Here is a 13,633-nt window from a genome sequence, read left to right as displayed (position 1 = left end):
CTACACTAATCTATTTGCACTTTTATTGTTCTTTATCCTGCTCCCCAGTTTTTGAAGGAGATACGCGTGTGGTGTCTCTGTATCGTTCCCTACACATAGGGCTACTGTGGTTGTCAGACTTGGAAGAACTAAGTTAGCCTGAATGACATAAAGCAAATGTATATATAAGATAAATGATGTTCATTCCTCTTTTCACCATCATTTCACATACATCTTTTGCTCATATAATACTGATGGTCTCCAGTATACTGCAACTCCATGCTTTTACATTTTAAGTGTATGTTTGTAAACTGGAGGGGGGTATACATATACAAATATCTTAGCCAATGAGATACTTGAGCCTGCTGAGACAATGGGAGGAACAGTAGCTTTGAAGGCAGGCTCTGGAGGATGGCTCACCTTCATCTGAATTCTGGCTTCACTGCTTTCAAGTCCCACTAAGCCTAACTTCATCATCTTCAAAAAAAAAAAAGCTTTCCTCTAGAGTTTTGAGGGTTACAAATATGGTACATAAAAGTGCCTAGCATAGAATAAGGCACAGAGTAGGCTAATTGTATTAACTGAGTATTATTATTATGTTACTTACTAGTTGGGTAACATAGACAAGTCTATCTCACTGAAACTTGCCTTCCTCATCTATACAGTGGAAAAACTACTGATACTCATAGGGGTATTACGTGAATTTAATGAGATAATAATTTATGAATGACTTACATTCAATCTATAAAGTAAAATACAAACAAGGTTCTAGACTTGCCACTAATTAGTTATAGGAACATAAGTCTCTGACTTTCAATTTCTTTAACTGCAAAACATAAGTATTAATGAACTCACAGGTTTTTAAAGAGAATTAAGTAAAAAACAAATGCAAAGATAACACATTATACAAATATCAGAGTACTGTATAAACAAAGACATATCAGGACCAATCAATGAGAGCAAATCTGCCAACAAGACCAAGGTAACCACAACCATGTGGTGTAAAAAAATCTGCCAGGCTCTCATTTTTATGGTCAGACACAAATAGTAACAAAATACTATATTTCAAATTAAGTTAACACTACATTTTATCCTGTTTTCTGTGTACAGATATTGACAGGAGTATTTTGTATTCTGGTTTTTACTACAAGACCACTAAAATATAAATAATAAATGTCTTCAAACTTACCCTCTGCAGCATGGACTCAGACCAGACATGTCCGTTATGTTCTACAGTCCATTGCAATACTGTTCTCATGATTAACAACATGACATCTGACTGCAAAATGTTAACCAGACTTGCAAACAGAGGGCAGAACGGGGGCAAAACTGGAGGTGGAAGTGCTGAAAATAAAGTTATAATTGGCTTCTTTTGTAGAACATGCTTTAAAAAACAAACGAACAAACAAAAAAAACACCAAAAAACTATCCCTTTGTTACATACTTTTGATAGTCTTCAAAGAATATTCATTTACACACATCTTAAAGCTGTATCTTACCTTCTCAGGTCAGTCAAATGCATAAAAACAGCTCTGTAAGTAGCAGTAGTACAAAAGAAGGCTTTTCTTTTCCCTAGAAATGTCTCAGGATCCGAGATAAAACCATTAACCCAAAGGTGACTCAGTACAGACTATGTCTACATTAGTGTATTTATTAGCCCTTCAAAGTTCACTCATGGGGCTTCCCTGGCGTCCAGTGGTCAAGAATCCGCCTTCCAATGCAGAGGACGTGGGTTTGATCCCTGGGTGGGGAACTAAGATCCCACATGCTGCAGGGCAACTAAGCTTGTGTGCCGCAACTACTGAGCCCACGTGCTCTAGAGCCCAGGCGCCACAACTAGAGAGCCTGCGCGCCACAACTACTGAGCCCACATGCTCTGGAGCCCGTGTGCCACAACTAGAGAGAAGCCCGTGTGCCACAACGAAGAGCCCACGTGCTGCAGTGAAAGATCCTGCATGCTGCAAGGAAGATCCCATGTGATGCAACTAAGACCCAAATCAGCCAAATAAATAAATAAATTAAAAAAAAAAAAAAGCTCACTGAGAAAGCTTGTATTTAAATCTACCACTTCATTAAGAATCATCAACATAGTCAATAGAAAACAATGTTTAACAAGTAAAAGAGACTGACACGAGATTTTGGGAAAGATTAAAAATACCTGTATCTTCCTTATTTTGTCTTTTCAATTTCCGCTGGGCTTCCTCTGCCTAATAAAAATGAATGTAATTTGGACAGGGAATTAGTAACATGAAACAATTTAATATCCAAAACTACTGATATATGTTAATCTTTGCCATACTAACTTCTGATTTTAGAAGATTTCTATCCTTAGTTTTGCAACCCCCCCCGCCCCGAAATTGGTATCAAGGTTAATTTCCCCCTGCCACTAAGAGAATCCCAAGTGGATTCTTTCTTGATTTAAAATGCAGGGGAAACATGCACCAAACAAAACCAAAAACTTATTCAGATTTGAGCTCTATTTCATGCATCAAACACTAATACACACTGCTATATATAAAACAGATAACCAACAAGGACCTACTGTATAGCACAGGGAACTATACTCAATATCCTATAATAACCTATAAGGGAAAAGAATCTGGAAAAGAATATATATATACGACTGAATCACTGTGCTGTACACCAGAAACTAACACAACATTGTAAATCAACTATACTTCAAAAAAGCAAAAACAAAAACAAAACCCCAGAAAACTAATAAACAAAAGCTTCATGCTTAAGTTTTGTTTACTGCCATTTACTGAAAACTTATTTTTAAGAGTAGACTGCTAAAAGGCAAAATTTAACCCGCTAAGAATGATCAGGAAAATTCCTTAAGTCACCATGGAAAAGCATACTGTTAAGTACTAGCAATTCTGAAATGAGTGTAAAATAGGTTAACTGATTAGAATACACGTTGATGATGTCTTCAAAAGCCAATAAAATACATACAATTAGATATGTGTGGGTATGTATATAATTATATAGATCTTTCTTATGCATGCACAAAATAGGGGAAAACCTCAAATGCTACGTGGTGGTATTATAGGTAATCTGCACTTTCTTCTTTATACCTTTTCATATTTTCCAAATTTCCTACAATAAAAATGTGTCCTTTTTCAATCTGTGAAAAGCAGTAAAAGTTGTTTAGGAAAAAACAAAATAAAAACAAAAAAACTCCAAGCAACCCTTTCTCAGTACACTTTTAATTTTCTCAATTACCTTGGACTGCTCTGCCCTTGAAAAGTGATAGAAATACAAGTTGAACTCTTTGGCACATTCTGGTTTCAGTTCATACATGCCTCGTCCTGTTAATCCAGGTTTCCTTTGGGGGAAAAAAAAATTCTTAAATCTCATCTACTGTTGGTGAATGTAAGCTGGAACTACTTTCTGTGGGTTCATTTAATCATCTACATCCAAAGCTTTATGTGCGTCCACTTTATCTAGCATGTCCACCTTGAATTTATTCTAACTGGACAAGTGAATGTGATGGTCACTGTAGTGACAACAATTTAAAGTCTAACAACAGGGGACAGGTTACACACATTATGACATCTCCAAACAACTGAACACTATTAAAATTGATGTTAACTTGTATATTTTGACAAGTAAAGATGTCTGTGATAAGTTCTACCAAGTGAAAAAAAGCAGATGCAATTTTAGGGTTTAGAGAATCTTTTCTATAATTTTTTCTATATTTTCCCTAAAAATATGCATTGTTTTTAAAATCAGCAAAAATAAAGACAATGCCATTGGAATGAAGAGCACAGAAAAAGCAGGATTAAGAAACTGCCTCAACAACCTTAAGGGGATAGACTATTGATAGTTTACTGATTGGGCAACACACTGGACACCGAAGAAAGCATTATTCAGAGGCTATCCCACAACTTAGGTGGCACATTCAAATGGAAACAAAGAAAGCACAATGCATTTACTCAGATCACCTGCTCAGGTTAGTTTCAATTATCTGAAACTATCAGCTAGGGAACACCTGAAAACTGAAAATTCTCATAAAGCTACTTCAAGTTGCTAAGTGCAGGGCTAGAGCATAGAAGTGAAATGTCAGTGAGAAATCTAGTTCAGAATTGTATGTTTGAAAGTGGTTGTCACTCTCTGAAAACAACAATTTTATTCTCAGTTCCATCAAGGGAAACACTCTAAGAAAAATTAATGTATAAAATAAAATTGAATGTGAAAAAGCAGAAAATAAACTCACTTGAAATGGGCAACTGCTTCAATTACACTCTCCATGCCAGTTTCCTTGTTCTCCTAAAGGTACAGGAAACAAATAAGTGTGTTTCATGTTAATAATAATATCTGCTAGCACTCTGAGCATTGTGCTTTTATCTCATTAAGCTTCTTCATACAGCAATCGTATAAAGCAGATATACTATTCTCCCGATTTTCACAAATGAGGATTCCATAGTAAACATAATGATTAATAGGCAGTTGGGGAAATTGAGTTGGTAAGCTAACATTCATTCAGACTGATATAATTAAAAACAAGTTACTACCATATGGAATCAAGGTGCCAGCTTTCAAAAGGAATAAAATAAAAACACAAAGTACACATAACGTTTAAATTTTATATTTTAAATTTATATATTTGCAATATTTTGTGAAATAGCTACACTAATTTCTTATCTATTTTTGTTAAAACATCATTTCCCAAATCATATCCCATTCACGACAAGCTGTTCATAGGAATTCTGTGAAATATTCTCTGGTCAAAAATGTTTGGTAAATATAGATGCCATCACTTTGTACAAGGCAGTTACACTTTTAAAATACTGTTTTAAATTTTATTTCTTCCTTATTCCAATGGTCTAAATGAAACTGTAATTGTTTCCTCATTTCCTGCATTAAAAAGTACATGTATACACAACTAGAAATGGAAATGGCAAAAGTAGCCCATTAACAAAGACCTATTAAAAAAAGTACATGTAATTTTTATTCTGACTAGATATTCAGTGATATTAAAAAATCATTAATTATTATTTTTTTTGGTGTGATAATTGGCATATGCATAGGTTTTTCTAAAAGCTCGTATCTTTTGGATCAACGTTGGCACTACTGACATTTGGACGAGACAGTTTTTTGTTGTGGGAATCTGTCCTGTGCACTGTAGGATGTTTAGTAGTATCCTGGCCTCTGCTGAATGGATGCCAGTAGCATCACACACCCTGCCCTGAGTAGTGACATTGCTAAATGCCACCCCCCCCGGGTGGGGGGGGGGGCAAAATCATCCCAGGTTGAGAACCACTGTTTTAGATATATACAATTCTATTTATAGATGAAATGGTAAACCTGGTATTCTCTACAAAATAACCCAGTGAGGGTGTAGAGATCAGTGGCTGGGGTATAAATAAAATGAGATTGGTCATCTGTTGAAGCTGGTGATGGTTCACTATACTATGTTTTCTATTTCTATAGATGTTTGAAGTTTTTCAAGTTTGAAATAATACAAAGTTTAAGAGAAGTATTACAATGCAACAAATAAAGGTTTAAATCCCAGAAGAATGAACATTAAGGTTAAGAGTTTTGATCTATGTTTCAAATTTGGGAAATCACTTTGAAAAGCCTCGATGAAAATAAAGTCCTTTCCCAACCAACTGTAATCTGGGTTTCTGAAAAGCCCCAGGGCTGAAAAGTAGGTGGCAGAGGAACTTAAGATCCTGGCAGGAAAAATAGTTACAACTGAATCTATGAATGCCCATATGAATATTAATTTACATTCACTAAAATGAGAGAGATGGCTTAGCATAGTCTTTGGATGCTTTAGAAGGAAAAAACTCTAGCAAACTTTAGTCAACACAGCTGAGTAGGTATTTCTAGGTTATAAAGCATTATCTCTACCCATGCAACTTTGTACTAAACACCCTATAAAAACCCCTCTTTAATGGATATATAAATTCCATTCTAAGGAACAGGTTTTTTATCTTTTTTTAAAAAAATTAATTTTATTTTTGGCTGTGTTGGGTCTTCGTTGCTGTGCGTGGGTTTTCTCTAGTTACAGCGAGTGGGGGTTACTCTTTGTTGTTGTGCGCAGGCTCCTCATTGCCGTGGCTTCTCTTGTTGCGGAGCACGGGCTCTAGGCGTGCAGGCTTCAGTACTTGCGGTGCGTGGGCTCAGTAGGTGTGGCTCACGGGCTCTAGAGCACAGGCTCAGTAGTTGTGGCGCAGGGGCTTAGCTGCTCCACGGCATGTGGGATCTTCCTGGACCAGGGCTCAAACCCATGTCCCCTGCATTGGCAGGTGGATTCTTAACCACTGTGCCACCAGGGAAGTCCTGGAACAGGTTTTCTTTTATTCAGCATCCTTATCTCTTTCAAGGCTTCATTGTAAATGATTCTATCCCCAGGCTGCTTTCCACTCCCAGTCCCTAGTATTCTCTTTTTCTAATTATTTCTAATAACAGTGACTAGAGTTACACATGTTCTAGAATTGTAGTTTTTACAACTATGGAAAAGATACAGAGAAGTAAATCTATACATACTAGACTGGCAGGTAGGGAAGGATTTCCATAATTTTCTTTTCTTAAAATGTAGGTACTTACATCTTCAGGTAAAGACTTTACCAATTCACTATGAGCCATAGGTTTGATGCTCAACTGATGGATAATCTCTCGTTTAATCTCATCTGTAGCATTTACCTGTCCAACTCCAGGACTAAATCTCTCTCCTGTCAACAGTGAATAAGTACATATACACACACTTAACAATCATAATACTTATAAGTGATATATATTTATAATTCATGCAACAGAATATATTTTTCTTTCTGTGCAATGGGAAAGCAATGACTGGTCTGGCAACAAGGTAGGGTGAGAGCAGCTCCTAACCATCTTTCTGAGTCTCTGACACAACAGGTGAGCGTAGTCTTCGGCAACAGAGAGAGCACTCTGGCTGCTGTTTTGAAAGAATGGGATCAGAAGGTGGGAAAGGATTAGAAGTAGTCAAGAATTGGTACAGCAGTAGCTGTACTAGCAGCCTAGGTAGGAGGGAGAGCCTTCCTTTGTCCTTTTATCTAGTGGCAAATAAGATATCACCTTCTGAGACCTTCTTCATTGGTGTTACCTCCTGACAGTAGCCAGGATTCTCTGCTCTATGGACTGTAGAGAGACTGAGATAGTACGGGAGGTGGGAGAAAGTAAAGGATAAAAGAATAGGAAAGATGGAGGCAACAGGACTGAAAATTTAGGTAATAAGAAAAAAAAAATCTGTGTCTATTAGCCACAGGTCTCTATTAACTTGGAATTTTCATATCTGAAGTCAAGAGGGCACTTTTGTACCACAAAACCATGGAGAAAAACATAGCTAAGATATAAAGTAACTGTAAATAGCTCCCAAATATCCTATTCTTGTTTGCTAAATTCTCCTGTCCCCCGTTTTATTCCCAACACAGTCTTCCAGTTTATCCTGCTTTAGCAGTTGTCCTCTCTCCTTCCAAAGGATCACAGTGCTGTTTCTCTCATCATTACAGTAACCAGAGGGGAGATAAAAATAGACACTCTCATCTCCTTCCCCTAAAACTGAGTAACTGCTCAAATAGAGGAAACAGTTCAGATTCTAAACTATTTGCTACCACAAAAGTCAATATAATACATAAATGTTCCAAAAGATCCAAACTTACCAACAAGCATTATAATGAGGTATAGCATTTCTTCTATTAGAGTGTTGTTCTGCTGAACTAAATCCTGTAACAATCGGGGGTAGTGGGAGAAAGTTCATAGATAAGAATAAGAGTACTGTATTACCTCAGATGATCAAAATAACCAAAAAGAATGAAAGATGCTTCTCTAACAGTGTATTGTGGTCTCATAAAGCATGCTCTTACCTTATGAGTAGTCTCAGAACTAATTTTTTTTCCATAGTCTGGAGTACTGAAAATCTGATGAAGTTCAAAGCGGCTAAGCATTATCATCAGGAAATGATTTGGATCCATCATGGAGACACCTGTCTTTTTTTAAAATGTTTGAGATAAAGGAAAAGAGGAAGGTCAAAAGGGCTACTAAACAACTAGTGAGAGATATTTTGGCTTGCACAAGAGAAAGCAGCTTACTCTTTCATCAATTCCAATAAAAGATGAAAACCCATTTAGCCCCAATCTCTACTTGTGGTAGCTACAAGTGTGGACAGGGATCTACGCTGGTAAAACAAATCAAAATAAAACACTCCCTAAACCCATATATCATAATCCCTACAAATTCAGTTCAAAGATTTGTGTCAGGGCTCTTACCACTGCCAGGTGTATGGACAGAAACGTGGTATGGTAATAAAAATTCTAGCATTTAAAAAAATATGTATCATATTAAACTCTTATCAAGAACTCAAACTAGGGCTTCCCTGGTGGCGCAGTGGTTGAGAATCTGCCTGCCAATGCAGGAGACACGGGTTCAAGCCCTGGTGTGGGAAGATCCCACATGCCGCGGAGCAACTAGGCCCGTGAGCCACAACTACTGAGCCTGCGCGTCTGGAGCCTGTGCTCCGCAACAAGAGAGGCCGCGATAGTGAGAGGCCCGCGCACCGCGATAAAGAGTGGCCCCCGCTTGCCGCAACTAGAGAAAGCCCTCGCACAGAAACGAAGACCCAACACAGCCATAAATAAATAGATAAATAAATAAAAAATTATAATAGCTTTACCTTTAAAAAAAAAAAAAGAACTCAAACTAATTTTTAGTGATAAATGCTATACTAAGTGAAATGACAGCTTTTAAATATTAGTTTTAATTCTCCTATAATTCCTGTATAGCTTCTCAATCAACTTGAATTTTAATTTATTTTGAACCAATAATTTTTTTTTTTTTGAAATTTACATTTTGTAACTTTTTCTATAATTTCTAAATCCATTCAGCAATAATATGGAAACACTACTTTGTGACAAGCATTGTGCTATGTAAAATGAACATAAAAAGGAACAAGACAGAGTTGCCACAGTTTAGTGCAGGGGACGAAAAGTAAACAGGCAACCACAATCCAGACTAATGAATGCTATGGTGGGGATGAGCATCATGCTATGGGCCCTCCCCAAAGGGACACAAAGCCACACTTTAGTGTGTCAGGGAAGGCTTCCTGGAGAAAGTGACTCTAAACACGAAGACACGCAGGAAAACATTATACGTGGTAAACAGAAAAGGAAGCGGGTGGGGTGGGCAATCTAGGGAGCAAAAGAAATAAATGTGCAGATTTTCTTTTTGTTTTTTTTTTTAATGTGCAGATTTTAAGACTTAAGGGAGAGTATGACAAATTCAGGGAATTTTAAACATAGCTAAGTACTGAAGGCCTTGAAAATCAGTTTGAGGGATTTGGGTCTTTAATCAGACGACAGTGAAGAAAGGATGGCTTTCAGGTTTCTGACTCTAATAACTACAGATTGTTGAATAATTCACTAAGGTAGGGAAACCTCAAAGATAGGAAGAAGGTATGGAGGACACAAGAGGAGTTATTTTGAATATGTTAACTGTGAGATGTATCCAGGAAACTAGATGGAAATGTTCTATCAGCTGTTAGCCATATGAGTTTGGAGCTTAGTAGATAAGGGCTAGGCTGCAGTTATAGATTTGAGAGTGATCATAAATGATTGGGTCCTGTGGAAATAACAAGAAGAAAAACTCCCCACAACCTTTAAATTTAATGCTTTTTACCTGAAGCATTACTATATCCTTGTCAAACATTTCACGTCTGCATTTCACATTGTGGTAGTAATAAATCTAAAAAAAAAAAGTAATTATATTGGGTAAACAGGTTTTTATTTGTGCAGTTCCCTCCTCTCCCCACTCACCAAAAGAGCACATGGCTCTTGTGCATGTGAGCATGAACATGGAAACGTGCACACATAATGTGGCTTCCCCAGCAGTTAATGCTATCTTAGTAGAGATTAATTAATTAGAAATTTCCAGATTATAGTAGTCACTCTATGGTTCACATTTTGCAGCCAACTTTCTGGGTCTCCTAACAAAGTGCTTTCAGTGAGATTTATTACAGCTATCAAAAACAGAAAAATCCTATACCAAGCCTTGGTGAGGTTTAAAAATTAAAACCTCAATTTCAGAGCTATACTAACAGAACTTTTATCTTTTAACCCAATTTAAGTAAGTGAAATCCAGATTTTTTATGTTTTTAAAGATATCCAACTTTGTTCTAAAAATGACTGCAAGTGAAAATAAAGCTCATTTCTACTTTTGATATTGTTTCTTAACAAAATATGAATAAAAGCTCTAAAAAACTTTTTGGTTTAAGGTTACATTTCTTTTGTCAAACAGTTTTTTAAAAAAAAATTCTTTTAAGGTTCGTTTCCAGGGGCCACAGTTTTAATATAGATGACTTTCAGTGACTAAGTACACTGAAAATTATAACCTTCATAGAAGGTAAAGAATGGACTGAAAACTCTTCGTAGAATTAAAAAACACTTACTTGATTTACAAGAGAGAAACCATTTCTTCTCCACATTCCTGCATGTACTTGGGCACATAAAACAAGGCATCTAAGAGGGTGTTCTATCAACATGGGTGGGCTAAGTTCACTCTGTGTACACAAAAAAACCACAAAAATCTCAACTCTATAAAGAAGACTGGTTTACAGGGACGGAAGCTTTATATAAAACACAAGTCAAAATTATTTTAAGGTATGTTTGTGTGATAGTTAATTTTATGTGTCAACTTGGCTGGGCCATGGTACCCAATTTTTGATTAACGCCAATGTAGATGTTGCCGTGAAGGCATTTTGTAGATGTGATCAGTATTTAAATCAGTAGACTTTGAGTAAAGCAGATTACTCTCCATGATATGGGTGGGCCTCATCCAATTAGTTGAAGGCCTTAAGAGAAAAGACTGAGGCTTCCCCAAGGATGAAGAAATTCTGCTTCCAGATTGCCTCTGGACTTCAGACTGTGACATAAACTCTTAAACTCTTAGCCTGCCAGGTTGCCAGGCTTATTTCAAACTTGCCAAGCCCCATGACTATGTGAGTCAATTCCCTACAATAAATCAATCTCTGTTTCTTTCTACACACACACAAACACACACACACTCACTCACTCATTCACTCACTCTTTATTGGCTCTGTTTCTCTGGAGAACCCTAGTATTTTGTTTCAAAGTGATTTCAAGTACGTGGAACATAGTAAATACTTACTTTTATTTATTTGTTTGTTGATTACTGAAATATAGTTGATGTACAGTATTATGTTAGTTTCAGGTGTACTACATAATGATTTGATATTTGTATACATTATGAAATGATCACCGTGATAAGTCTAGTAACCATCCGTCTCCATACAAAGTTATTATGATATTATTGACCATATTCCTTATGCTGGATATTATATTCCCATGACTTATTATCTAACTGGAGGTTTGTAATAGATATCTACTTTTAAATGTCAGCACTACTTACTAGAGGTAGGAGCTCTGGAAATTTATATGCCACTTCACTTTTGCTTACCAATACATGCAAACCTGCACGGAGAACAAATAAAAAAGTATTTTTATAAGTGAAAATCATTCAGATAAAAAAAAAAAACCCTAAATATTCACTCAACTTTATAGCTAACTTCTTTTCTGTTTCTCTTTGGGAACCTATCATGTTACACATTAGGATATAAAATGAATTGCATCCATAAATGAAGCTTTTCAATTGTTATTCTCATGAACCTCAGAATTAAAGGCACACTTGAACTGGAGTCTTAATTACATGTACCAACATACACTGATGACATTTTACAGAAGTAAATGTTAGACATACAAACATAGCAAAAGCAGCTATATAACTATCAAAGCAATTTGTATACCAATTTTAAGAGTCATATTCCACTGGATCATGGAGTTTGTTCCATTTAAAGTATAGTAGTGAGAGATCCTCCTGGCAACTGAACAGAGAAACTGGCCATGGAATTCATGGTCTGCACTGATCCTGACCTCAGAATTCAGTTCCCCAGAACTTCCAGTTTAGGATCAAAGCCTCTTTAGTCCCTAACTGCAAAGGGCTCTTTTATAGCTCAACCTTAGTTAATTCTGTTAACTAAGGATTAATTGTCCTGTTTGTTGTTGTCTAAACAGAGAATGCTTTTTACAATCTTATCACCCCAATTTGGGACTCACTCCAACCTGCTGATTAAAAAGGTTATCAATAAATAAGAAACAGCTTAGAGAGAGAGGAAGTCTAGGGTGGTTTCAATTTATTAGCAATCACTTAAGTGACAGACCAATTTGAATCCTAACAACACAGACTTAGAAGCTGGGTTGAGATAAACAATAAAACATGTGGTATATGTAGTTAAGAAGTCTGAAGAAGCACTATGGTATGGTCATTACAAACATGGTTTCTGGTAGCAAACTACCTCAAAATCCCTACTCTGACTTGTTGCGGTGTGATGCTAAGTGAGCCACCTCCATGTCTCAGTCTTCCCATTTGTGATAAACCTAACAACAATACCCACCTCACAGGCTGTGATGATTAAATAAGTTAATGCATGTGAAACTCTCAGAAAAATGCACTGTAGGTATTCAATAAATATTAACCACAAACAACAATTTAAAAGACAATTTCAGGGTTCTCTTTTAGGGAGAAATGCTTTACCTGCAAGTAAGCGAGAAACTGGGAGGTGAATGCTAACTTTTTCTTTGGAAACACAGTATCTGATCGTTTCCACTGAATGTCCACAAATGCTTAATGTGACTGGCTGTTCACCATCAGTAAAACCACCGTGACACTGCGTCAATACAGCAAGGCATTTCTTGTAAGCTTCAATTAATACTTTTTCCTAAAAAAGACAGTTTTCTGTAAGTTACTCAAAGGTTTCTACAACATTAACCAAGCACCTCAAATTCAACGATGTATAAGTACCTCAAATATCAATATGGGCAAAATTAAACTCAATCTTTTCTTCCCAACTTGCTCCCTCTTCCAGGGTCCTGTCTCAGTAAATGACATCTTTATAGAGCTGTAGAAATCTAGAAGTCATTCCAAAATCCTTTCCCTCCTTCCCTACTTTTTTTTTAATTGAGGGATAGCTGATTTACAATATTACATTAGTTAGAGGTGTACAGATAGTGATTCAAAATCTTTATAGATTATATTCCATTTACAGCTATTTTAAAATATCAGCTCTATTCCTTGTGCTATAGCATAATCCTTGTAGCTTATTTATTTTATACACAGTGGTTTGTACCTCTTAATCCCCCCTATCTTGCCTCTCCCCACCTTCCTTCTCCCCGCTGGTAACTACTAGTTTGTTCTCTATATCTGTGAGTCTGTTTCTGTTTTGTTATATTCATTAGTTGTTTTTTTTTTTTAAGATTCCACATATGAGTGATAACATACAGGATTTGTCTTTCTCTGTTTGACTTATTTCACTAAGCATAATACCCTCCAGGGTCCATCCATGTTGTTGCGAATGGCAAAATTTCATTCCTTTTTATGGCTGAGCAATATTCCACCACACACACCTGCACACGCACACACCCCCACATCTTCTTCATCCACTCACCTACTGATGGACACTTAGGCTGCTTCCATATCTCGGCAATTGTAAACAATGCTTTAATATACGAAATTTGTTTTTCTCTTTCTGACTTACTTCACACAGAGGAATGGATAAAGAAGATGTGGTACATATATACAATGGAATATTACTCAGCCATAAAAAGGAAATTGGGTC

At 36.5% G+C, this 13,633-nt stretch overlaps 1 protein-coding gene across 4 annotated transcripts in view; it reads right to left on the bottom strand.

Annotated features, from left to right (window-relative positions):
• The window catches only part of UBR2 (ubiquitin protein ligase E3 component n-recognin 2), a 116,005-nt gene that overhangs the window by 39,568 nt on the left and 62,804 nt on the right, over positions 1-13,633 (bottom strand). For all 4 annotated transcript variants that reach the window (XM_068557112.1, XM_068557111.1, XM_068557113.1 and 1 more), the window contains exons 15-25: positions 12,553-12,736; positions 11,371-11,432; positions 10,391-10,501; positions 9,622-9,687; positions 7,815-7,937; positions 7,611-7,674; positions 6,535-6,659; positions 4,196-4,248; positions 3,202-3,304; positions 2,138-2,186; positions 1,169-1,323 (exon numbers count right to left, since the gene is read on the bottom strand). In XM_068557112.1, the coding sequence (XP_068413213.1) occupies positions 1,169-1,323; positions 2,138-2,186; positions 3,202-3,304; positions 4,196-4,248; positions 6,535-6,659; positions 7,611-7,674; positions 7,815-7,937; positions 9,622-9,687; positions 10,391-10,501; positions 11,371-11,432; positions 12,553-12,736 (1,095 nt within the window). The remainder of the gene's footprint in view (positions 1-1,168; positions 1,324-2,137; positions 2,187-3,201; positions 3,305-4,195; positions 4,249-6,534; positions 6,660-7,610; positions 7,675-7,814; positions 7,938-9,621; positions 9,688-10,390; positions 10,502-11,370; positions 11,433-12,552; positions 12,737-13,633) is intronic.

Source organism: Eschrichtius robustus, chromosome 12 (genome assembly GCF_028021215.1).
Source record: "Eschrichtius robustus isolate mEscRob2 chromosome 12, mEscRob2.pri, whole genome shotgun sequence".
NCBI lineage: Eukaryota > Metazoa > Chordata > Mammalia > Artiodactyla > Eschrichtiidae > Eschrichtius > Eschrichtius robustus.
This window is presented reverse-complemented; position numbering and strand designations above follow the sequence as displayed.